Genomic DNA, 27,113 nt, shown 5'->3' on the forward strand with positions numbered 1-27,113 from the left:
CAGGTGGGGTTCTTGATTCATGTAAGAACTCAATTATTAACTTAACCGAGTGAATTGGATTCTTTAATATATAGACTAAACTAATTTAAATAATTATCAGAATAACTCAATTACAAGAGATCTCTTTAAAAGCAAAAATAAATAAGGGCCATCTTATATGTCTAACTATTTTATGTATAAGAAAAAGTTATTCTCTTTAATTTTCATATTAAAATAAAAATAAGAGGGTCATCTTAGATAGCGTATATGAATGCCAAATTGGCTTGAGAGCTGGCAAGGTTTATTTGGGCAGATACAGTTTTTACATTCTGAATCTACTACAAACAAATTAAATATGTATACATTCACCAAAAATGTCCAACCTGTTATAACATGATGTATTGCCAACTAGCTGATGTATATATATATATATATATATATATATATATATATATATATATGCATTTTCGACATGTTGGAACTCAACCCCATGCATGCACCAGATTATATTCATCAGCTGTGTAAAAGTTACAAGATGAGCTCTTCTACGTAGCACCCCCTACGTAGACAAAATCAATGCTGCAACATTAAACCCATGGCAGGGTGGACATTATGCTTCGTTTGGGGAGAATGAAAATATTGTCCGTTCGTTATGGAGTTATATTTTGTAAGATTACATTTGTGATTTTGCGTATTATTTAAAAATAACTCCATTATTTGTAGTTGTTCATTGACAATTTTCTATTTCAAACCTCTATTTTGTTATCAAAGGTTTTTAGCTTGGAGGAGGGATGTACAGAAATTTAAGCGCGAGTACCTTTTGGCAATGCTTATAAAAATATATTTTCAATTGATATATAAACCTTAGATAATTTAGTTAATTACAATTACGGAAACAGGCAAAAAAGGCTTTCTATTAGAGTTGTTCACTGATTTCAGGTCGTAGTTAATTACAATTCCTGTGTACAAAAGTCATGATGAGGGGGAGAATTCAGATAGGAGCTCTTTGCATTTTGTGAGGATGTTGTTAACTTGACAAGGAGTTGAACTTTAAACTCTTTTATGCCATATGTACTTGCCTCTCTCACTTACGTTTTGAATATGTGTAAGAATAATTAATCATGGATGATATTGAATTGAATTGCTCCATTTTGATATTCATCCAAATTCATGGAGGGTTTGATTGGTCAAAGCCCTTTTGGTATTATGATTTTCCACTCTTACTAAGTTTTTACTAAATCCCATGCATTGCATGGGTTATTAACATGCTAGTAGCATAGAGTTCAAATCAGCCTCCCACAACGTCCCACAGCACATTCCCGCCGTGCATTGAGAATATCTCTTGATGATGACATTGTAAGGGTTATTATCATCGAGAGATATTCCCAATATACGGCAAGAATGTGCTGTGAGACGTTGTGAGGAGCAATCTTGTGGGGGGCTGATTTGGTCTCAGTAGTATAATAGGATGCTTGGGTTGCCTTAGGGGTCACCACCTAATAATCTAACCTGAAGTTAAGTCAAGTTAACACTTTCCAACCCTAATATCTTGACCTCATTGCCAACTCTTTAGGTTAGGTTCGGGCTAACCTGGCGCTTGCAGCCTAGAATCAACGACTTTTTGTAAGTAATTTGAGGGTGAAATTAACCAACCCATCCTATGTGGCTGTTTTAATTACAGGCTGAAAACATTGGTGCAACCTATTACATTTGTCCATGACTATGACTTGATGGTTGAGATGATCACTTGATATTAGGACTCATCAAATGGATAAGTTCTACCAAGAACTGAGAATGGATCCAACCTTGAATTGATGTCGAACTGACCCTATAGATTGGGTGGGTCCAGTTCAGGATTTTTGAAACAAACCTCACCCAAGTTGGTTCCAGGATTTAGGGGTTTACTTTATCCAAATTGGCACAAAGAACTGGCCTTGATGGATGTTCTTTTTCTTGGATTTTTGAGAGGAGGAAAAGTTGGTCAATAAGATTTTGGTTCCTAATGACAAAAAATCTAATGTTCTTTTTTCAGATTAATGTGGGAATTAAAAAAAATATATTTCCTAAATATCATTTACCCGAATAAGTAAAACGAGATATGATGTATATGTCCATATTAATTTATACTGCATAGACGTGGCAATTAAATTTATTTATTGCACTTGAAAAATATGAAAGTAATCTCATGACACCATCATTGCATGGTATATCATGGATGACCACTTTCCCATGCAAATGTTGATTACGTGCCACATCAACGCACCATGGATCATGAAATACATGGAACGGGATATGTTCTTAACACAGAGGCGCCTCACAGGCCACCGTGCATTAGAAACATCTCCTGTAAATAATAATTTATAAATACATATATGCGTGTGAAGCGCCCCATGTGAAGAGCAGATCCGGTCTCGAAATACATCTATATTCCAGCCCGTGCCCATATATAGTGTCTCTCTCTCTCTCTAGTCTCTCCGTATAAAAAATATCCAAATTAATTTTGCAACGGAAGCTTGATTACCATGATGTTCTGTTGCACAACAGCCCAGCCCAGCCCACCACCACCACCGTTTTTGGTCTCTAACATGTTCTCCCAATCCCAATCCAGGAGATGCACCGGCACATCTGTCACCCGGACCGAATCTACTAGGCACATGAAAATATTCCGATAAAAATATCAAAATAATCTTTTTTCAAAGATAAATTAGGAATGTTTTAAATGACAAGTGTCAAGGAAAATTTCTAAATACTCATTAAACGTGTGCTGCGCGCACCTGATCGGACTGGTATCACCCCACCACAAAATCACATGTTCGGATTCCAAAAAAACCCTACTTAACATCATCATCCCCAGGGAATCACACAAGGTATGGGTGATCATAATTTCGCCTGTAATATTTGCATATTGCCACATTTAAAAATAATAAAATTATGTTTTTGAACGACAAAGAAACTATGAAAGTAATTCGAATTTTTAAAAATTAGGTTCAAAAACTAAAAATAATTAATTACATCTATATATTAAAGATTAAAAAGTCTATTTATTTAACCGGATTCTTCATTGTACCTTTTTTTTAATAATATAAAATAAAATTTCGAATTATCTACAAAGTACTGAAGTAGGAATGTTTGGCACACGTGCCTAACCATGTCGGTGTCAGTCTCGGTGATAAGGTCAGTCCCCAGTAGCAGTAGGCCTAACGTGGCTTACGTGCACCAGCCGCTTACCATCTCTAAAGAAAAGAACGCCCTGGCTGGCCCCTGGATGTGGTAGTAGGCTAGCCCGTAGCCGCTACCGTTTTTTTCATTTCTATTTTTTTTGGGGTAAATTTCTTAAGCTAATTAATTAAATGTATTTTTATTGTTCGAAAATTGACTAACGCTAACGCTATAGACTAACTTTAAGATCCGTTAATATTCCATCAAAATTCATTCTAACGTCATATATATTTTTTAAAACCCAATTTAACCTTTCACCTCTCTCCCCTTCTTTTTCACCAAACTTGTATTTGGAATCGGAGAAGAATGTCCACCAACAACAGTTCTTCCTTGTCACGAAGCCTCTCTGTGTATGCTGCCATCCACCCCTCCGAGAACCCAACTTGTAAATTTGTCTCAGGCCATTGATGTAGAATCCCCACACCTGGAAACTCCTCGACAGAGATACCCCACACCCAAAAGCAAGTCAGCCATTACCGATGAAGAAAACCCACACCCGAAAAACTCCTCGACAGAGATTACTACCTGGTTCTGCCACTAATCCCTACCATCGCCTCGGCAGTGGCAACTAGAAAACCCCTGCAACCCATGTCAACCTTCGATTCCTACATGGCTTTGATGTGGTGGTGCTTCTGACGGCTCTGTTTTTCATGGGTTTCTTTTCCGTCTACATCCGCCACTTCGCGGGGGAGAACGCATTGGAAAAAAAATTCTCAGAGGAACCGAATTGTTCCTGTACCCCTCTTCTGTAGCAGGCTTCACTAGATCACCATTGAGCTCCTTGGACTCCTCTGTTCCTACAGATTGTACCGGGTTGTTCTTGGACTCCTCTTTTGTCGCAGGTTTTACCAGGTAATCAGTAGGTTCCTGTGTTCCTACAGATGGTAGCAAAATGTTCTTCGACTCCTCGATGTCTGCGAGTTTCCCAATGTCAATATGGGCTCCACCTCGAGAAGATGTTCTACCGAATCGCTCGTCGGCTCCTCTTCGATTGAAGATTTCACCTCAACATTCTTAACATTGTTTCCTCTTATGCCGCAAGACCCAGATCACGGACTAGAGATCTTAGACCTTGTGCATTAAATTAGTTGGTCTGGATCACTGGTTGTAAATGCACAAGAGAAGAATAGATCACCAGTTGTAAATGTAGCTGAAAAAACAACTTGTAAATTAGGGCAACCGGTGATCTGTTCCCAACTATTGTAAATGCACACTGTGAACAGATCACCGATTTAATGCACACTGTGATCTTGTCTGATTTGAAAGAGAAGAGAACAACCGGTAAATTAGGGCAACCAAATAAACACTGTGAGCCATCTTCCCAACTGTTGTAAATGCACAAGAGAAGAACCAACCTCCGGCCAGTTCAATATTTAACATTCATCGTGAAGTCTGATATCTCTCTTCTTCCTGGGCGACGGCGGCGGCACTGCCTTGTAACTCCACCCGCTGCTCTATAACTCTACCCAGCAGCGACAACATCTGAACTCTAAAAGGGTAGTTTAGTCATTTTGCATTGTTTTTTTATGGAGGTTAACGGTAAGAATAGAGTAAAAACAGTAAGGGTTGTATGAGTCAATTTTCAAACAATAAGGGTATAATTAGTCAATTAGCTAAATCATTTTTTATCTGTTTGAGAGTTGGAACTCAAAATTCATTTTCGCTTTCTGATTCCTGGTTTCTTCTATTTCGACATGGAGAATCCAGGCAGAGATGCAGTCAAAGCTTTTCCCGCGTCTTCGAATGTTTCTACCCTTAGCTGTATTGATCTTTCCAGTCCTGACATTCAGAATTCCGTTTCTTTGCTGAAGCAGGTACGTTATAACTCAATCTCTTCTTTTGTTTTCATCTCATATCTGTTTCTTTATTTTTTTTATTTTTTTGGTTTGACGCTTAAACGTTATGTTCTAAACTTTCTATGATTTCAATATTCCTGTTTGATTGAATTTCAATATTCTCTTTCTCTCTCTCTCGCCTTCAACTTAATGGGACCGATATTAGTTGGGGAACTTTGATGATTGTCTGTACGACTGTCCTTTTGAAATTCCCCCCAGGAAGTTTGCTGAGGCTGTCTTAATGTTGGATTAAAAAAATAAAAGAAACTAAAATATACGACTGGGCCAATACATCGAACCTGTAATTGAGAAGTTTGTGTATTCCGCCATGGTCTTATTTTTTCTGCTCTAATACTTTTATGTTCTATTTCGTAGTTCTTATTTGGCTTATTCTACGGTTTCTTGTTTGTTCTTCAGGCATGCCTGGACTCTGGATTTTTCTATATAATCAACCATGGAATCAGCCAGGAGTTTATGGATGAAGTTTTTGCACAGAGCAAAAGGCTTTTTCACCTACCATTGGAAGAGAAAATGAAACTTCTGAGAAATGAAAAACATCGAGGCTATAGTCCTGTTTTAGATGAGCTTTTGGATCCTGTTAATCAAATAAACGGTTGGTTTTAGAACTAATTGGTTTTACTTCTAACAAGCAATGTTTGCTACAAGCATGGCAGTAAACGATAAAGGGTTGGAAAACTTTAGGTTTTAATGGTTCAGGATTCTTGCTTGAGATATCAACTTCAAAGTAAAGCCTAGATTGCTACATAAAACCCATGGCTGATGCTTATGAGTGGCAAATACCTATGAACTAAAGCAAAGCGTGAGTTCATGTAAAGTACTTTTTAGTGAGAGAGGAGTTGGAGGACTAGTCTTTTCCATTTTCATGCTATACCGTATGCATGGTCCACTCGTCAAGTTGTCTAGGCAGTTTAGCGACTGAGTAACAATCTTAATATTCCTTCCATGTAGAACTAATTTTGATGGAAAGGTCGGTCAAAATGTTGGGTATTTTTCCTTTCTTTTCTTTTCTTTTTTGGCCTTTTTCCCCAAGAGGGAGAGGGGTGGAGGTGGAAGCCCTAGATGAATGTACAAACTCATTGTTGTGGTTAAGTGTGTTAACTATTTACCGAAGTTGAGCCATGGACTGAAGTCTGCATTTGATTTTTGCTAGCTGTCAAATGGTTCCTATTCTTGGCATTCTTACTTTACACCACCAAATAAATTTTTGTGTTTAATTGTCACAATTTACTTTTCCATTAAGGTTACATACTGTACTGTACTCTCGTTGCAGCGAACCTTTTTCATTGAACAAATGTATTGACCATTATGCTCTTGTTTGATTCCTAGGAGATTACAAAGAGGGATATTATATTGGAGTTGAAGTAGCTGAAGATGATCAAGAAACTGAAAAACCATTTTATGGGCCCAATATATGGCCTTCCACAGGTATTTCATTAACACAATTACTACTTTTTGAAACTATAAGTTTCTACACAACCTTAAGCTTTCATTTATAGCACTGAAATAACATATAAGAACCTATCTTCCAAATGTTTATTTCGTTAAATTAACCCATTTTGAAACTATTGGTGCTCTGAAGATTTATTACCTGGATGGAGGCAAATTATGGAGACATATCACCAAGAGGCACTGTAAGTTTATTTTTCCATTTGCATCCAAATATGTATAGGTCATAACATCTCTCTTACTTGTATTGTTTTTAATGCATAAGATTCTTCCTTTATGAAAATGATAACTTCTCCAGCCTCAGATCCATGATGTATTAGCTCATGTTAATTATGCATGCAAGGATGAGTTTCTTTTTTCTTTTTTTCATTTTACTTATGTCTGAGATATGGGATGGTCTTATGTTAAAAACATACAAATGGAAGTGAGTTTCAACCTAAGGCATGGTCTGGGTCTCCAAACTGCTATTCTTTGAAGATGGTCTGGATGTAAATCGAAGTGTATTGGAAAGACAAGCTTAGCATCTTGAACTTCCTTCTTCCTTGTAACTAAGAGGCTAAAATGGTCTATCAGCATAAAAAGTGCAGTCATTTTCAAGGAATTCCTCATTTAATTATTAAAGTCTACTAAATCAAGTGCACATATATTGTATATAAATAAAAAGTACATGAAAAAGAATCTTTTAGAACAATTTTATGCAGTAGACCTTAGAGGATATTAATTAAATAACTGTGGAATCAAGTAGGTTCCTCGAAATTTTATTAGATTGTAGGGGCTAATGCTAATAAAATGTTAATTATAGACCCACTACAATATTCAACTAACCTAAGCTTTTTCCCCACTGGATGGGGCTGTCTACATAAATCCTGTTCCACCATTCAAGATCCATGTCCATAAATACAATCTCTCTCCTTTATTTGTGCTAGGGAGTGGCAGTGTATGACAAGCTCAATATTGGCATAGTTAATTATGGCCCTACTATACACATGCATGCAATACCTTGTAACCCTCTTATTTAATTTTTGAACATTCTGAGTTTAGGTTTACTTTTTACTTTTATTGTCACTCTTGATTATGCTATCTTGGAAATACATGCTTCAGGAAATTTTAGCTAAGGATTACTAAGTGTCAATGCGCATGTATTAGGCCAGTTAATTTCACTTCATGATTTTCATCTATCATTTATCTGCATGCAGTAGGGTAGCAAAAGCTGTTGCAAGGATCATAGCTCTTGCACTTGATCTAGATGCTGAGTTCTTTGATAAACCAGAAATGCTTGGCAAGCCAATTGCAACTTTGCGCCTGTTACACTATGAAGGTGTAAGACAAATTACAGGTTGTATTCCATTATGGATCTGTTACCCTCTTGTGCTTGATATAAATGCTTTTATGATGGGTGTCTTGTTTTCTGTAGGTAGGGTTTCCAATCCTGCAAAGGGAATATATGGAGCTGGTGCACATTCTGATTATGGTTTGATCACCCTCCTGGCAACAGATGACACCCCAGGTCTTCAAGTATGCATAAATCTGTATAATCAAGCCATTTTTTCTTGTCGTTTGAGGTCATATGGCACCCATATTTTTAATAACTGGATTAAGATCTGTGATGTTTCTATTCCTTTGCAGATATGCAAGGATAAGGACACTAACCCTCAGATATGGGAAGATGTGGCACCACTAAAAGGGTGAGGCTTGTAAACTGTCTAACACAAAACAAACATTAAATCAAAGGATGATCTCCAATAATCCCAGGAGTGGTTTCTTGCTTGTGGCTTTAAAATTCCCTCTAGAAGGAACATTCCCTTTATCGTCTCCAATAATAATCTTCAGGTTGATTGATTTTGTTTTGTTATTTTTAACGTAGTACTCTTACATTTCTTTTTTGTTTATCTTGAACATTATTTCTGTCATTCAAGTCCATATTACACATTTTTTATCCTATATGAACTTGAATATGAGTTTTTCATTTTTCTAAAAAATTGTTTTTTTTTTGTTGGAATTAGCTGCTAATTTCAGTATGAGAAATCCTGGAGACTTTGGGAACTTTATCAGGATGCATGTACATGTTCCCTAGATTTCTCAATTTGAATGTAAACAGTGGGGACTTTGGCACTGTTTGAAGGCAGCACTTTTATGGAGTGTTTGGGGTGAGAGGAATTCTGGGATTTCTGAATACAAGTAATGAGGCAGGAAGCATTGTTATCTTTGTTTGATGTAGGTGGGAACATTGGACAAAGACAAGAGAGGAGTGCCATTTGATTCAATTCTTGGAGGGTGGTGTGTGGTGCTAGCCTCTCCTCAAATGTGAGTTATTTCTAAGTCATGTATAGTGCCTGAACTATTCTATTATATACTACGTGTATGTTATACTTTTTTAAAGTTTTACTGTTGAAATTTAAAAGATACAAAGTTTTTGAGACAATGAGAAGAGAAAAAGAAAGAAGAAAGCTTATCCAACTCCAACTTAGGCACTTGCTATTTGTTTGCAGTTCCAGCCTCTGTCTTGACAATCCTTGATTGATTGACATGTAACTTCCTTTGGGATGGGTCCAATGATGAAAGGAATATACACTTACTTTCTTGGACTGAAGTTTGCAAACTGAAGGAGCTTGGAGGTGTGTGTGTATAAGGAATCTTGGAATCTTTGACAAGGCCTTATTAGGCAGGTGGATATGGAGATATGGGACTGAAAGGGATGAATTGTGGAGGAATGTTGTCATACATAAGTATGGAGCGCAACAGCAGGGTCTTTGAAAATGAAGTCCATCCTATGGAAACAATTAGTTGGGCCTACTGTCACTAGAGATTTCAGCACTTTAAATACCAGCATCTTTATTCATACTGGGAGGGAATTATTTTTTTATAATAATTTTGAAATTGTGGATATGGGATAATACTGTATCTTCCATCTTTTTGTACAGACTTCACATTCTCATAAATGTTTTTCTGAGGGAGCCTCCCTCTCCCTCTCTCTCTCTCTCTCTCTCTCTAACTTATATTTAATAAAACAGCATCTCCACCCCTTTCCTTTTTCTCTTTTACTTTCTATCTTAAATTTTCAATTTTTATTATATAAAAATTATATCATTCTATTATTGCTAATGTGGTATGAAACTGCTCTACTAAATATTTATTAGGTTAGTTTTATTATTGAAGGTATTGAAATTAATTATTTAAAGTACTATTCTCTTTTAGAGAGAATGATTTGCCATGTTTTGAGAGGAAATTTAATTTTCTTAATAAAAAGAACTTCTATTTTTTGTCAATTAATATGCATGATGATTGGTATGTAAAACTAGGGAATTAAACTAAAATTTAATTTGTTATTTTATAAAATTCTTACCACCTAGCCTCTGGGCACTTGCCAAAACAACTAGGTGATTAGATACTCCACTGTTGCCTAGAATCATCTAGATGCCTTCATATATTGTTAAGCAACTCAGGTTCAGCTGGGATGGACAGATTCACAGAGGCTGGAGTGGTTGACCATTAAAGGAGATTGCCAAAAGGTTCCTCTTGAAATTGAAGACTGAAGGACCTATGTGCCTTATAGTTTTCAAATCAGGGATGCAATGGCTTTATCCTCCAGTCTGAACTGCTTGTTCAGTTAGATCCCCAGGTCTACTGAGTACTGACAGTGTAGCAGATAGTTAGCGAGAATGGGAGTCAACAAGAAAGCACTAGAATGGGGAATGCTGGGGCTAGGGAAAATCAGTAAAAGTCAGTACTTGATTGTACTACGTGGTCAGGGCATCCCATTGCACAAGGTTCCTTCCAGGTCTAAGGAGGGACAGATATATGCAGCCTTACCCCTGCACATACAGAGAGGCTGTTTCCAAGGTTTGTACTACATGGTTCCTGTGCATAATTGTGTTTTCATTGATTCCTGCTGTGTTCTCCATCCTTATAAGACAGCATTCTGTTTTCATTGGTTCCTGTGCATAAAATTTTACTTTTATTTCCTTCTCAGCACCTAGTACTATGCCTTTATTCTTCTCTGACATCCATCAAGTTTATTGTTGATAAAACCATCATATTTCTTTTTCACCTGGATTAGTGCTTCTATTCTGAGTTAAACCATTTTATCCTTTGAATTCTTCTCGTATCTTTTCTTTTTCACCTGGATTAAGGTTTATTAAAAAACTATTTTGATTGAAGTTTATTTCAAGTTGTCCAACCTGACAGTATAGAATGAGGTTTCCCCACTCATCTAATGCCTTCGCAGTTTCTGGACTCATCGATCATGTTATGGACACATGCATTGGCAGTAAATAATTGATGCCTCAGTTTTGTGTTAAAATTTCCAGAGAGTTTTTTGAATGATCAAGAGAAACAGTTGTAATTGGAAGCAACAAGTACAACTTTCCTAAACGTAAGCTATCAATTGCTGAACCATGTGATAGTTAAAATATGAGGATGGCTACAGGAGAATACAAGGGAAATGATATGATAGTAATTATAGTTTGTTTAAGTTAAAGATAATAATCTTCATAATTCTCAATTCAATGAAGTCTTGTTCCACCAAGTGAGTGTTCCTCATAAAACAGCTTTTTGAGGGAAAGGGGGTTGAAATTTTGTTTAAGCTTTGTATTTTTCTCAACCAAAATATGTACATGTGTATGTGGCTCATAATTTAACAATGGATATGACACTGAACAAAGTGGAATGGCTGGACAGGATTCATATAGCTGACCCTTATAGTTGGGACAAGGCTTATATATCAATATATGCATGTGTGTGTGTATGTATGTATGTGTATGTATATGCTTGTATGTAAAAAGAAGCAGAGCACAAATGATTGTCGAAGGAACATATTATTACTTGGAATCTTTTGGTATATGATTATAATGTTGTTACTATTATAACATCTGTTCATCTTCCAGAGCTTTTATTGTGAACCTTGGTGACATGTTAGAGCGTTGGAGCAATTGCGTTTTTAGGTATGCCCATCCATTGCTGGTTTCTTTTTCCTGATTTTGTCCCATTTGAGAATGAAGGACTATGCAATATTTATAAGATCACTGCAGCATACATTTCCTTAAGTTTCATTTGTCTGCATTAGGATTGGTTCTTTTTCTATAATCCACATGTATCTTAAAAATTTCAACAATATCTATAGCTATATATTGTGGCCTTATTGACTCCATATATTGTTATACTTGTCACAAGATCATCTTATGGTTTCTAATTACCCAGACCTGGTGTCCCCTATAAAAGTTGATCCCTGGTTATTCCATTCTCTTGCAAGGGCATCTGCTATTATATCAGATGAGCTGGGTGCCACTGCCCATCTGAACAAGCAGTTCAGATTGGATGCTAACAAGATATTAATAAAATAGCTTCTCTAATCACACTTACCAAAAAAAAAGTTTCTCTAATCACCTGTTGGAGTACCCAAGGACCCTCATTTTTCTTCTCCATCTAGCAGAAGACCACCGTGCAGTGAGGTCCCCTTCTACAATCAGATTTGACCGTCCCAGTGAATAAAATATTTTTTTAAGCCTTGAAGAAGTGCAATGTTCTCAGATCTTAGTGAATTTCCTTCCCCAAGAAGTTATAATAATATTAGCCATTGGTAATCTCTAACAAAACCACCAATACCTGAGGGTCCTGGGTTGCGTATGCTGCATACATCAAAGCTGAGTTTCTATCTTCCCCTCTCTGGTGCTAGTCCACTGGTAGTAATATGATTTTCTCTGCAGCTAAAGCTAGTCGCTGTGGACCATCCCCTTAATATATCATCATCAGATAAGCTTTTGAGCTCCTTGCTTGTCAACATGCAATGAGCTTTCATCACCATGATGTTCTCTATTATGGTGCCTTCATCTTTTGTCTTGTCATTCTTGTGTTTCTTTCACCCCAAAAACTCCAAGTAATGCATCTGTAGTGCAGGATGGAGGAATATTCTCCCATTTTATGTTCAGGGAGCATATTCAAGTGCTGAATAACTCCATCATATTACATGGGCAAGGCCAATTCAATCCAAAAATGAGAGAGAAATGGTTGCATACCTTTGATGAATAGGAATAGGAAAGGAATAGATGGTCAACCCTTTACACACAACTAAAGCAATGAATGCACTCATTAGGGGAAAGGTATCATGATTTCCTCTTTCTTTGAAGAATGTCTTACATGTTGATGATCTTGAGAGTTGTTTCCCAAACAAATGCTTTAATTTTTGGTGGAGTTAGTCCACTTTAACCTCATAGGTAGAGAAGGGTAGGGGACAATGAGGATATGTTAGGAGTCTTGAAAAAGATTTACAAAAAATGACCCAAAGAGTCCTGAGACGGTGAGACCACACCCAATTGTCTTGGTCATCAATTAGAAAGAGTACTTTGTTAGCAGATTTGGAGTGAAGTTATACTTACCGTCAAATCAAGTCCAGATAATTATAATAAAAGAACAATTCACCTGAAACAACTAGAAAGAACAAAAAAAGGAAAATGACCTAAGGAATTTCCCTATAATCTTGAAAACACGGCCACCTCTCGGTCCTCTCCTTTTACTTTCCCTACCAGCTCCCTTTATTGGTCATGGACCCATGGTAGGTTAACAGTTGGGTTAGTGGGACTTTGAAGGCAGGCCCAAACTGGAAATCATCCCATTACCAGAGTTTCCCTTTGATCCTTTGGAGTCTGCAGCTCCAGACCAGGTTATTCCTGGATGTTTAAAATACAAAATAGCATATTAGAGATGCCAGAAATATTAGCCATTTTTACTCAACAGTGTACATTATGCGACTTACGATTCAGTAAGAGGTTATGATACCTAGGTCCCTGTACCAGGGTTATGTATCATTTTTATCAATTATCATCATTAAATAGTATTTCACTGTGATGGTCGTGGTTGCAAATTAATTTTGATATATCAAAGTACTCTAATTCACAGTTCTGCTTCTCATTCATTTCCAGGTCTACGTTGCACAGAGTTTTGGTGAATGGTGGAGAGAGATATTCTGTAAGGCCTTTCATGAATTTTTAAATATTCTGTAGCTGTGAGAATCTATGAAGATAATTACTGATAAAAAAATACTCTATGAAGATAATAAGGAAGTCTTTTGGCACTGTTCCAAAAGTGCATCTTCCTGGGTGGGGTGGGGGATTAACATTTATTTCTCCCTCAACTTTTTTCCCTCGTCTACTGGTTTGATCTTTCTTTACTTAGGAAGATCTATGTGGGCAACCCCAAATAGTTTGGATATGGATTTTTGAGTTGTATTTATGAATTTTCTATTTGTCATTTTGTATTTTCATGGAGTTGAATTTATTTACTTTCTTATTTTCTTAATTAGATATCTCTTAACATGTTAATTAATTATTTTAGGAAGATATATCTGGGCAATCCCAAGTAGTTGGGGTTTAGATTTTTGAGTTGTATTTAGGAATTTTCTCTTCATAATTTTGTATTTTTGTTGAGTTGTAGCTACTTACTTTCTTATTTTCTATTAATTAGATATCTCTTAACATGTTGATTAATCATCTTTGTTCTTAACGCAGATTGCATTCTTTGTGGAACCTAGCCATGAGTGTCTTGTGGAGTGCTTGCCATCATGCAAATCAGAAACAAACCCACCCAAGTGAGTTTCTCAACTACATGAGCATCTGTACAAATTGAAAGTGAAACCCAGTATATAATTATTTTTCTTCTCTTCTTTGTTGGTGGGAGATATGGATAAACCATCGTGAGGATTCAGATAGAAAGCCCCACCCTAACACAAGTTGGTCCATTATCTATAATTCTCAGCTTATGGATTGTTACACATGTGAACAAGTGGGAAATGGTTGAGAAAGAAAATCCTAAGCAACTAAGAAGAATATTAGAATATTGATTAAGAAAAAAAAAAGAAGATTAAAATGTTGACTGAAAGTAGCATTGTTTTCTCTATATGCATTTTGTAGCTATTGCATGATCTCTTGCCTTTCTTGAGTCGGGTTTTCACTTTTTGGTTCTCTCGAGGCCTTAATTTTTTTTCTATTTTGGGGGCGAGAGGCCTCATTTTCTTTGGAATTCAAATGTTCTCTGAACATTTCCTTTCTCATCCTGCTTCTTCTACCAGGTTTCCCCCAGTAAAATGTGGTGTTTATCTGAGCCAGCGATACAAGGACACGCACGTTGACCTAAGCTCCTACCGAAGTCATCAGAACTAGTCGAAGAAAAGATCTGGAGGGGGTGATAACTGTCAATCTTAATGTAAAAAGAGTGATAAATTTGATAAAAGGAAGATTGTGCCATTTTCACGATCGTGGTTTTGTGTTGTTGGCAGAGTTTGGCTGACAACATGCTTTATAGAAGCTGAAACCTTTTGAGTTATGGTTTGGATCCACAGTGTTCTCATTTTTTTTACTGGCGTTTTCCTGCTTCGTGTAGCCTTATGAAACCTAAGCGAGTGATGATTGAATAGTATTGATCCCGTTTGGAAGGGCTTTCATGCAGCGGCTTCTGGCTTTACAATGTGGTCCTCATTCAGTAAGCAATGTTTTGGCGGAAATACCTGAGAGCCCAAAATGACTACTCGAAAGCCAAAATCATGGCTTTCCAAATAATGACCGACTGCCTACTTGATTTGATTTGGACTCTCTAGATTTTTCACCACCTTGGAAAGCCAAAAGCCACTGCAGTTTAGCCCCCAAAACATGACGCTCTCTCCAAAGCATCCCAACCGACGCTTCAGGGCCTGTTTGGTAGGGCTTAAGCTTTTGTTTAACTGTTTTGATTGAATTGCTACTGATAAGTTGCTTTGGTTGGGCAGCTTAGTCAAAGCTTAAAGTGTAGAAGCCATATTTGATAAAACCCCGTTCAGAAGCCAAATAAAGGAGTTTATTATGAAAATGCCCTTCTAATCTCATTTATCTAAGAAAACATAAGAATTCAAAAGCTACATAGTTTTAGGTTCATCAGTTCATGCTTCTCCCTCTTTTTCGCTCTAAGCGATGGGACAATCTGGATTCGAACGACAACATATTATATTTATTTATTTATCGTTTCTTTTCCATATCTTTGCATTATCAATCGCTGGAAAGTAGGGATTATCATATTGGCTCATTGGTGAAACGAATCGGATTTCATCTTACATTGAAGTGTGCTCCTCTAACCAAGTAATTTACCAGGCATCTCAGCAACCTGTTATCTTTCAACTGTGTAAAATCTATTGTCTTCTAGACTTGTACCGATATAGTGATATGTATGATGTGATGAGTTTGGCCAACACTTGGTCACCTGAACTTAGTCGGACACTGGGGAACTCTCGTTTGTTTTTCACCACAATACATTGGATCGGCAACATCTGGAACCAGAAATAACGGATTTATTATCATGTTCACCACATTCATGTCAGTCGGATCTAATTTCGGTCAATTATTTGCAATCTCTTAGGTTCCCCTGTTCATGCTTCTTGAGGCCCAGGTTTTCGTCGCAACGTGTTGATCGTATAGTTCCCCTGAATTTACATTCTTCATCAGGTTGATGGGTTCTCCACCTCTTAGTTCCAAATTGACCTGACCTCCATTATTGTTGTGACTGATTTTAAGTCATCGCCACCATCAGCCACTGCCACCACCATTGAGAACGCTGCAAGTTCTCAGGCGAGTTGATCAGGACCAAAAATCGCTTCTGGTCTTCCCTTTCAATTCATGCTCGCTAAACCTGCAACACATTTGGAGCTCCAGCAACGATTGAGATTATTACCTAACATGTTACTTTTGATTTCTCATATTTATATCACCATGCAAATAAGAAAAAATATAACCAGTCTTCAGTGCAGAAAGCGAAGAGAACACATCTACTCTGTTTCGTTGAGTCGCTTTGTCATTTAACCTTCCGAATTGGCTTTCGGGATTTTTACCAAACATAACTTTTAGGTACCCTGAGTCCATTTTCTTTAATTCACGTTATAGATTATTGTAAAGTTGTCAAAATGCCCATATTTTTTAAATTATTTAAATCATAAAATTAAAAAAAAAAAAAAAAAAAAAAACCAAAAGTTGGGTTCTATTAGGTCTGGGTGCCATTGTTGCTCACCGTGGAGAGAAGAAACTATTGCCACCGCGGGTAAAAGAAATCATTACCGCCGCTTGAGCAAAAATAATTATTTTAGGTTTGATGCAAAATAACTGGACTCAATAAAAATGGCTCAATCTCCTGCACCACTGTTGCTCATCATGGAGAGAAGAAACTATTGTTGCTGTGGGTAGAAGAAATTGGTGTTGCCGCCTGAGAAGAAATCCTCATTTGTCGCCGGTCCTCTTTTTTTTTGAAATAAACCAGAAATGCACTACACACAACGTGGGGTTGTGCGTCCCAAACTCCTAATGTTTGCGTTGATGGTCAAATCGTTTGAACTGTCACCCGGTCAGAATTTCAGTCCGATTCAGTCAAGACCCGCCAGGCGGTCAAAAACCGTTCGACCCGGCCGATTCCGTCATTGATTTGTTCAACCTAGTGACCTGGTTGCGGGTTGCATATTCAATGCAATACAAACTTTGGGATGTTATACCTTTGCACTCTGATGTTGTAATGAAGTGATTTTTTTTTTATTTTGAGTAACTTTTTGAGATATATGCATCCCAAGGCATTGTAGGCAGTTTGTCTCGTTATTTTTGCGAAAAAAAGCCATTTTTTGACCATAAATTGTAATTTTTAATATTTTTATAAATAAAAAAAAATAAAAACTGAATTAAAAAATATAGATTAAATATAAAATACATGTAACATATATATATATATATATATATATATATATATATAAAGTCTGGAGAGATTTGCACTTCGAACAAGAATCCGTCGGAAAGTCAGTCATCTCGTCCATCTCCCGGTTGCAAACTTGCTTCACCTTCGGTATTGGAATCTAAATGAAAAAAAAAAAAAAAAAACTCTTTATTATCATTCCCTGTTGCAGTAATCAATCTTAGGCCGAAATACGACCAAGTAAACTCTATTATCATTCCCTACATTCCGTTTTTCTTTCTTTCTTCTTTCATTTTCATGTTTTCCCGATTTGATTCCCCTGCATTTTGCTATGGAGTAGCCGGGATCCGAGTGGGGGTAGTAAGCGGAACTGGTGATGAGGTTCCCATTGCACCAGTTCCGTCGAAACCTTTGACACTACCTAATCTTGATATCATTTTTTTCTCGGTTAGGATTGCCATACTGATATATTCTAGATTCCTTAGTTGCTCAAAGAATCAACCATTTTTTTGTCACTGTTTTCTTTTATCTATGAATCAGTTTCTTTCCCACTGAGGTTCCCATCAGTAGTTTGCTGTTCATTTTGTCTTGTTTTAGCTTTTCCTTCTATGAGGAGTAAGCTCCATTGAATGTGAGGATTGGTCAGTTTTGAAGCTTAGCCAAGGATCGTTTCTTTAGTCATAGCTGATCTACTTGTTTGTGATGTTCAAAACGGATGTATGATGTTGGCCTCATTGAATGCTGATCTGTTTTTGTATTTTTATTTTCCTGAGAATGAAACACCTCTGTTTTAGAGATTCATCCACTTTTGCTGTAGTTGAGGCTAAGAATGAAAAAAAAAGGGAGAAAGGGTTTATATATTAGATGGGCAAAATAGTCCAAAAATACATGAAAAGGGTAATTTTGGTATTATAAAATGTTTAACTGACACTAACTAGTGGACCCAAGTATCTATTTCTGAAAGTTTGGAATACCTGAGTGTTGTATTTAGTTTACCTAAAAGTGATACTGCCCCAAAAATACAGGGTACTTATCTATAATTTACCCTAACTTTACCCACCCCTCTAAGCCAAAGCCACTGCTGGAAAGCTCTCCCAAATGGGCACTCAGTCCCTCCCAAGTGGGCTGGGATATAATGGTGGCCTGCTGTGGACGGTGCTGGATCTTAGGGCTTGATCATGGGCAACTCTTCGTGGTCACTAAAGGAACACATCGACAAAGTTGCACGAGTCAGGTGCCTCATTTTCCTCGTCTGTTTTAAAGCAAAATCAGGAAAAAAAATAAATTGTCGTGTGGTGTATAGTACCAATGTCATCCATTGGTCTAATTATGTGGATTGATAATGATGCGCTTTAGTGTGACTAATACAAATTACAGCCCACATCTACTAAAATCGCCTTTTTCTTTGCTGGTAAGCCTGGAGTCATGGTTCATCGACAAGGATATCCCACTACATTCCAAACCAGAACTTAAGGGTAGGGAGTTTGGTAACCTCAAATGCGCCATCCACCAATTGTCTGGTGGAGATTGCTCTCGGTAATTTGGATCTCATCGTTTATCCATGCCCTCCCCATGCTCCAAAACCCAGAACCAAAAATCCCATCTACTATATTTATTTATTTATCACGCCAAGATGCTGATGCTATTGGTGGTGGGTCAAGTAATTAAATGCAACAAGGCCTATAACTGCTAGAAGGCTTAAGTTAGTCGGTCTACGTTTGTGTTGTCAACATCTCATAAACTATTGGGATGAAAGATCAATTGGCCCCTTAAAAGAAGAGTTGAGAAGACAGCTGTATTGTTGGGAAGTAATGCCCAAATTCTCTTGGGAGTTTTTGTGCGTTAATGCAAGGAAAAAAAAAAAAAGATGAAGTCCAGTCTCATTTCTCTGTAATGTTTCAGTCCTTGACATTAAACAATGAAAAGAATACAACATCCAACTGCAACTTGTAGCTCCTTCTACAAAAAGAAACAATTATCACTGAAAGATGCTTATTCATGGCTATCTATCTAATGTCATAATCACAGTACCTCTAAGCTACAAGCCTACAACCAACCTTAATGAAGTCAGACTATCAACAACATCATGACCTTTCCCCACTAATCCCCTCCCACTTTGCCCCCAAAAAATAAATAGATATGCTAAAGGAAGAAAAGTAAAGAAAAAAACAACTAATAAATTTTGTAACTGTGAAGCTACAAAATTTGCAGGGATGTTTGTATGACAATTCAGCGGTAGTTTCTGTAGACAGGGCTATACATGCAGCTTTCTGCATACTTAACCAGGTTGGCTGGACGAGGGAGACGGGTAGCCAAACCTACAACAGCAAATCGTCGTTTAAATAAATTAGTTACCATATCTAGACGGGGGCAAGTATTCTATGAGCTGATGTATTACAAGGTGACTTACCCAATTCATACGCTTTGGAAGCTACATTAGCAGCAATTTCAGCTGATATCTTCCTTATATTGCAGAACGGTGGGTAAATAAGCCCTTTATCAAAGTTGTCCTCTGTCACCTGTCCAGCCAAAGCTTCCGCTGTTCCAAGGGAAAAAAAAAAAAAAAAACACATGAAATATATAGTGAGTGATCATTGGAAATGTATATCCAGATGCAAAACAACGGAACCCGCTTTATGCACAGAACACATGCCAAAGGTAAGAAGTATATAATGGCAGTCAACTATTCTACACCCCATCTTTGGTGCCTTATCTTGCACAACCAGTCAAATAACAACATAACCTATCTGACCAAAACAACCAATAAATGCCAGACCATAGGTTTTGGTTGTCCTTAACCCCAATTATTTTTTTTTTTATGAATTTAACCCCAAAATCATGTTTATCTACGAGTTAATGAAATTAAGTGTTTTAAGTAGTTGCATCTTTTAGAGAGCTCCAACTTAATTTTTTGTTCTGTTTAACTTACAAGCTGCCAGAAGCATGTCATCATGTACACGAATTGCACCAGATATTACCAAACCAAGACCAAATCCAGGGAAAATGTAAGCATTGTTTGCCTGCAAAAAGGATATAGAAGACTATCATATCACCACTATCCCATAAATCTCTACCAAGGGAATGTTTCCACTGAAATAACAAAAGAATAAATCCTGAAGAGAAATGGGACCTGGCCAGGTACGAAAACTTTCCCATTGCATTCAACAGGGTCAAATGGACTCCCACTAGCAAAAATTGCCCGACCCTGCAAATCATTTTTTTAGGAGAGAGGAGGTATTAAGATTCAGATTTATTTGCCAATAGAATATTCAAATATCAGCTGCATGATATGAATCATATGATATAAATCTTGTATTAAGTAGTGTGGGATCAAGGGTATGTCATTCTGTCTGTTTTACCTTACTCCACGTGTAAGCTTGCTCAGCTGTACACTCGGATTGTGAAGTTGGGTTTGAGAGAGCAAAAATTACAGGTCTCTGCATTCCAATCATTTGTAATGTCAGCTTCTCGATTTCAATCTCATCTTACTTGTCTACGTGCATAAAACATGAACGAGAGAGAGAGAGAGAGAGAGAAAGAGAACCTCATTAAAGGAAGCCATAGCCTCAACCACCTCCTTTGTGAATGTCTTCCCTACTCCAGATGATCCAATCAATACAGTTGGCTTGATTGCCTATGAAACCAATGACAGATGTCAAAACAAGCCATTGGTCAACCTTTCATGTAGAATAAATACCAACCACCAGCACACCTCCACCACACACATGCATGTGCACACACACACACACACAGAGAGAGAGAGAGAGAGCAACCTTTACAGCATCTAATAGTGTCTTAAGAGGTTCATGCTCATGAGCCCAAGGCTTCTTGAAGTGTTGAAGTGACTCCATACGGGAGCTAACTATCAATCCCTGCACCAGAACTAATATGAATATTTCAATAGTCTAGAGGACAAGAGGAGATGAAAAGAGTTAGCCCGCTTCCTTGGCAAAGAAACAAAGTGCTCAATGTTTCTCTACCTTCGAGTCCACAAGCCAAATCTTCTTCCGTGTCTCTTCAATTGGAGCTTTTGTCTGCAAACAAGAATATACATTAGGATTGAAATCAAATCAGAGCAGGAAAATTCAAGTCGCAGGATAAATATGCTGTATGTGATAGTGTTCCTTGGAAAGTACGTACCTGTTTTGACATTTCAAGAGCTATGAGTTCTGCTATACCAGTCCCAGCCTACAATTGCCAGCAAAGAGAAGTGAGATACAAAAACAGCAAACGTACAGATATACATTTCTACACATTTACATATTTATCTAATCATGCATTTTTATATCTGTATGTTAAAAAGAATAATAATCTCATCCTAACCCCAATTTTGCAATAGAAATAGCTTCTCCACAGAAGATCATATGTGCTACAAACAAGGCATAGAGGCGGCAGATTTTTAGAGTTCTCAAGGACACATTTTCCAGAGCAAGAAGACTCCATATCCAGTAAAATGCATTAATATGTACAAATTCACTCATTATATATTCCTGTGTTTTTCTTTAACTTATTATGATTAATCCATTTATGATTATATCCTTCAGTTTCTCAATGTACGGAGAAAGGGACAAGATCGACAAGACCGGACAAAGACCCACCTCTCCAGCACCAAGGAACAAGAATGTGTGCTCAGCTAAGGTTCCACCAACTAATTTCAATGCTGCAACAACCCCTGCCAGTACCACAGAAGCTGTCCCCTGCAATAGAAGAAAGAAAAAAAATCAGAAATTTGTTTCCTTAGGAGGTGATATCCTATTCCTGATGAGAGGATCATCTGTCAGGTTACCTGAATGTCATCATTGAAGACAAGATGGGACGCTCTGTATTTTGCAAGCAGCTCAAAGGCATTGTGATTTGCAAAATCTTCAAACTGCGGTTAAGAAATTCAGTCATTAAGAAACTTCCAGTCAAGCTTTGGAAGATCAAAATTACTTAATTTGTCAATCCACTGAGAATGTGTAATGTGGCACCTGTATGAGGACCTTTTCTCCATAGTTCTGCTTAACAGCACACATGAATTCATGTAGAAGTTCAGAATATTCCTACAATGACAAAATATGAAACCATCTTTGTTAAAATGCTGCTTGTTGGCATGAATTAAGAATATCCTAGGTTTTTAAGTAGTGGAACCTGGCCAGTTGCCCTCTTTTGTCTGATTCCAATATAGAATTCATCCTTTAACAACTCCTCATTGTTTGTCCCAACATCAATAGTTACAGGCAAACACTGCAAATGATAATGGAAATCATTGTCAAGTTTAGAGAAAGAATACTATCATGACCAGTTTCCAGAATTCCAATTGATCTTGTTACAGTCAGTCATATAATCTTATTTTCAGTCAGCAGCATATATAAGTGACTTGCCAAAGAGATTGCCAAGTTCATTAAAACGTGACACCAATTCAATCAAATCAGGATTAGTCATACAACATGTAACCAAATCAAGGTCTGAAGTCTCATTCACTAATAAAGGTTATTGTTTCTGGGAGGCCAACCGATTTCTTTTTGACTCTACACTTGAGAAGTCAATCAACTGAAAAGAACAAGAAGCATTAATGATATGCATGCTTACCGAAGAAGGACGAACACCCCCAAGCGCTGTATATAAAGCAAGTTTTCCTACAGGAATTCCCATTCCCTGAGAACATTCAACACATTTATCATCAATTTAAGTAAAGAGCAATTACCATTCAAGATGCAAAGACTAAGATACTGACAAAAGCCTATAAATAAATGTAGAAGCTGAATTATGCATAGCCATGAATTGGAAGAGAACCACTCCAGACATATACCTGACAGCCAAGGTCCCCAAGCCCCAAAATCCGCTCACCATCAGTGACAACAATAACTTGGATTTTCTTCTCAGGCCAGTTCTTTAATACCTCAAGAATCTTTCCCCTGTTAACCCAAATACTTCTCAGTTCTACTTGAATAACACTGAAAGAAATTAATATCCAAGCAAGAACAGTGGAATAAAACTGAAAACAGAATCCAATAAAACATACTTCTCTTTCAGACTAATATAAAGACCCTGAGGACGCCTGAATATACTGCCATATTTTTGGCAAGCTTCACCAACAGTTGGGGTGTATACAACTGGGAGCAATTCCTCAACATTATCAATAAGGAGCTTGTAAAACAGCCTCTGATTCCTCTCCTGTAAACCAAGACAAAATAACCAAAACAACTACATTCAGTTCTCATTCCACAAATAAAATACAATGGCAATCCACAAATTGAATTGACTTGATCCAATCACCTGCAGATCCATCAAGGCCATGTATCTTTGCAGCGGAACCTGATACTGACGGAGATTGTGCATCAATTTCTTCTCCTAATATGCAGAATTGTGGAAAGGGAAGGTCAGCAAGCATGACTTGGTTCTGGTGAAACATCAAGAAAAGGGGTCTAAACTATCGGCAAGGGTCATTATACGTCACCTGAAGCTCTTGAGTAACTACTGCTGGGGGTAGAAGACCTCGCACGTAGTGGGCATCTCTCTCCTTGTCAGTGAAGGCAAGTCCCTTGTTGTGGTGTGGGTCCCTCAGAAGAGAATACCCACTGCACCAGAAAAAAAAAAAAAGACTATTTACTGCATAACATAGCAAATGGTTGCCATACTATGAATTACAACCTAGACAGGAGACAGGTAATGATTCCAGCAAGCAAAGGACCAAAATTGTCTTGTAAACCCAAAACATGTTCAGGAGAATGCTCTCAATATGACAATCTAACAAAGTACATACAACTCTATTGAAGATAAATAACTAATCTGCAGACAGGAAGCTCTGACTTTGGATTCTAAACTTATCGTGTATCCAGGAAAAGGAAATAGCATTCAAATGCTGAAACATAAAACACCCTTACTTAGGTTCTAAATTGGAGGATTCGTATAAATATGCTTACATTTTTTTTATTAGAGGGAAATAAAACTATGAACTTATTACAGAAATATGAAAGAATACTTTTTTTTTTTTGAAATTGTACCAAGACTGTAAATTTGTAATAACAGAAAAAAGTTCAATGGTCATATTAAATGGAATAAGAGTGACCCAAGATATCTTCAGGATGAAACCAATTGAATTGAAGGTTCATTGAATCTTAGAGCCAGAACATGAAATGAAATGCATCCACTGCAAAGAAGGCAATGACACCTGGAAGGATGTACAAATAAAAATTTTCCAGAGATATTCAACTTTATTAACCATTAAATTTAAAATTGTATTAAGTATTTCAAAAGAAAGGGCCAAGACCTATGTACATAGATTTACATAGTTAATGAGAATGAACCACGTATAATATATGTACCTATGTACTATTGTTCCCATTGACTGGCCACTAAAAATATATGCATGGTTAAAGTCAAATACAGCTTCCCTTACTAAACTAAGATAATGCATGACGATATTGATATTCTGATTAGAGAGCATCAAGGCAATGTTGAGATCTTTTAATTGCTTCTTTGACACAAAGCAACAGACGATATTGTGTGTGATTTGGGTACGTTTTAAATAATTTACCCATACAACAGCTTTCGAAGGCAAGGAAAACTCTTTTATCTTGTGTGCCAGATGCTCTAGTTTGGAAGAAAACTAACAGGGCTGCTAATTCTTGGCTTTGCTTTATGATACAGACAGTGGTCTACTGGTCTTGCACTCTTGCTTAAGTCAAGTTACCTACCATCCCTCCCCTTCTTGCGGAAGAGGATATCAAGGAATATACATATCCACTGCTGCCAATTTTTGTTTATAATAATATAATATATGTGATCCTGCCTAATCCCCACCTATCCGCCATAAGGAAAGAATGAAAAATTAACAATCTTGGACTGCAGAAATTTCAACAAAGCAGATCCACATAAGTAATTTAAAAAGCAGTACCCCAGAAAATAGAAATAGAGAAAAATCAGTGTTTTTCTAACAACTCTAAAAAAAATAAGATAAAATGAAGAATCCCTGCTTCACTTTGCTAGAAATAACAAATAGATCCTTTGGGATCTGAAAATTTTATGCTTAGACGCGTAAGTATAAAGAGAAAATATTTGGCCCAACGCAATAATCAATACAAACACTGCTGAAAATCGCAAGGATCTGACAAACGGGAATTTCCATGGAGATTCTGATGTCCCCATCACAATACGCCCAAAACTTAGAAAAATAAGACCAGAAAGGGGAAAACCATAATTTCCACAACCAAGAAGTTGCAATTACCAAAATAAGATTTACATGAATCATTTTCGGATCCGTATAAAGAAAGGCTCCAACTTGGAAATACTGAAACATAGACAGAAAGCACTAAGCCCATTTTTTAGTAACCATAGAACATATATTAATTAAGAAGAACGAAAAAATAAATGTAACAACAAAAAAAACAGCAGAAAACGAACACCAGAAAAAAACAAAAAAAAAAAAAAGCGTCATTTTTAGAAAGAATATATTAACCAAAAAAAAAGGCACTCAAATAGATTATCCATCACCAAAAGAGAAATAAAAAGGCGACAAAAGAATTAAAAGAGGAGGAAATAGATCGAGTGGTAACAAGAAAAAACAGGAAACTACATGAAAAAAGAAAAAGAAAAAGGCCCTCGTTAGAATCAGAAACCCAACAGTTTAAGACATCATTACTGCTGATCAATGAGGAGAAAGAAATAGAGAGACGGCGAGGAAATTTAACCACTATTAATCATCTGACCTAGCAACTGAAGTAGTCCAAGGGGTGACAGGCTGATCCTCCGTAGCGCGATCCTCACCGTAGACGTCTTCGACTCCGGCGCCAGGGTTAGGTTTGGGATCCATGTCCAGCGCCGAGGCACCTTCTCTTATCTCCTTCAGAGTGCTCTCCATTAAAGCCTTGAACTTCCTCTCTCCTCCCCGACCGTTAGAGTTGAGAGCCACCACAACTGGGGCTGAGACTTTTCTCTGCGAATGAGAGAAGCTAGAGATACCAGAAAAACTCGTGGAGTTGTTCTGCTAACAACCAAGAAACAAAGAACACCCAACACCTTCTTTTATACTCAAAGACAATAAATCTCAATTACTCTGTTTTCTCTAAATCCAGAAAAGATGAGATAAAAGATCTCTCCATTCAATGTGAAAAAAGAAAACAACAACAACCACACGAACAAATCAGTTCAATTTATTAAATCATGCCACAAGATCCCATTTTTCTTCTGAAACTTGTTTTAATCAGAATTTTAATTAATAAAAATTCAAGATTTTGGAAATGAACTGGATTTATAGATATTACCAGAAAACTGCCTGCCTTCAATGAAATCATTGCGAATAATGTAGAGATAGAGAGAGAGAGAGAGTGTGGGTGTGTGTATGTCCTTCGCTTTCTCTGTTGGCGACCGCAGGAAGAGAATGAGAAAGGAGGGGAGAGAGAGCCTTCCGCACAGCTAGTGTTCCCTTTTCTCTCTCTCTCCTACTCTGTGTTCCAACTTTCAAAGTTGCTTTTATATGGAGAAATGTCGCTACTGCCAAACTCGCAAAAAAAGTGAGTTAAATACTTTAAATGAGGCTTCTTTTTAAATCATTCTTTTAACCATCTCCTGTGGTCCCGGTCCTCTTGTTGGGTGGACCCGGACCCGTTATTCTTAAATTTTACGGCCTGGGCTTGGCCTTGTCCAGTTGTCCTTTGCAGTATTTGTCCGGTTTAAACCCATTTTCAGAATCTCGGGCCCAAAATTATCATGACGCCCAATACCCTGTTGTTTTGCACATATTTTTAATAGGTAGGCCGTATTTGCTATTATTGTGTTGCATATCCATGTCTATGCCATATATCGACTCCACATGGGCAATTAGACTTTATCAAAATTATGATTAGATCCAAATGTTTTTGTACTGATTTTTACCTTGGTTTATACGAAATTCATTTTTAGGCCCTATTCTTACTTGGATAAGTACGTTTAGCTCAACAAACGTTT

General features: G+C 37.2%; 2 protein-coding genes across 17 annotated transcripts; one reads left to right on the forward strand and one right to left on the reverse strand.

Annotated features, from left to right (window-relative positions):
- Positions 1 to 3,475: 3,475 nt before the first annotated feature.
- On the forward strand, positions 3,476 to 14,813 carry LOC104604496 (azadirone synthase LFS-like). Of its 13 annotated transcripts, none has more exons than XM_088889448.1 (12): positions 3,476 to 4,050; positions 4,899 to 5,012; positions 5,451 to 5,646; positions 6,381 to 6,479; positions 6,634 to 6,685; positions 7,697 to 7,836; positions 7,915 to 8,015; positions 8,127 to 8,185; positions 11,384 to 11,440; positions 13,415 to 13,460; positions 14,000 to 14,079; positions 14,560 to 14,813. In XM_088889448.1, the coding sequence occupies exons 3-12, from the start codon at positions 5,508 to 5,510 to the stop codon at positions 14,648 to 14,650; spliced, it is 864 nt and encodes a 287-aa protein (XP_088745574.1). In that variant the 5' UTR covers positions 3,476 to 4,050; positions 4,899 to 5,012; positions 5,451 to 5,507; the 3' UTR covers positions 14,651 to 14,813. The 13 variants fall into 13 exon arrangements, 11 of the variants coding, with proteins under 11 accessions (XP_088745574.1, XP_088745576.1, XP_088745578.1 ...); XM_088889450.1 differs by having other exon boundaries at positions 4,906 to 5,012; XM_088889452.1 differs by having other exon boundaries at positions 4,906 to 5,012; positions 7,697 to 7,818.
- A 4,256-nt stretch (positions 14,814 to 19,069) lies between these two features.
- LOC104604498 (NADP-dependent malic enzyme) lies at positions 19,070 to 26,620 on the reverse strand. Of its 4 annotated transcripts, none has more exons than XM_010268859.3 (20): positions 26,432 to 26,620; positions 25,877 to 26,151; positions 23,626 to 23,746; positions 23,445 to 23,519; positions 23,191 to 23,342; positions 22,978 to 23,083; positions 22,758 to 22,823; positions 22,317 to 22,412; positions 22,157 to 22,228; positions 21,973 to 22,056; positions 21,785 to 21,883; positions 21,327 to 21,374; positions 21,167 to 21,220; positions 20,960 to 21,058; positions 20,731 to 20,820; positions 20,546 to 20,623; positions 20,317 to 20,391; positions 20,116 to 20,206; positions 19,597 to 19,725; positions 19,070 to 19,504 (listed from the first exon to the last, which is right to left on the reverse strand). In XM_010268859.3, exons 1-20 carry the CDS (start codon positions 26,459 to 26,461, stop codon positions 19,416 to 19,418), a joined length of 1,929 nt encoding a protein of 642 aa, XP_010267161.1. In that variant the 5' UTR covers positions 26,462 to 26,620; the 3' UTR covers positions 19,070 to 19,415. The 4 variants fall into 4 exon arrangements, with proteins under 4 accessions (XP_010267161.1, XP_010267160.1, XP_010267163.1 ...); XM_010268858.3 differs by having other exon boundaries at positions 25,877 to 26,154; XM_010268861.3 differs by having other exon boundaries at positions 25,877 to 26,103; positions 26,432 to 26,617.
- Between the last annotated feature and the right edge of the window lie 493 nt (positions 26,621 to 27,113).

This window comes from Nelumbo nucifera, chromosome 6, assembly GCF_055504915.1.
Source record: "Nelumbo nucifera cultivar China Antique chromosome 6, China Antique-T2T, whole genome shotgun sequence".
NCBI lineage: Eukaryota > Viridiplantae > Streptophyta > Magnoliopsida > Proteales > Nelumbonaceae > Nelumbo > Nelumbo nucifera.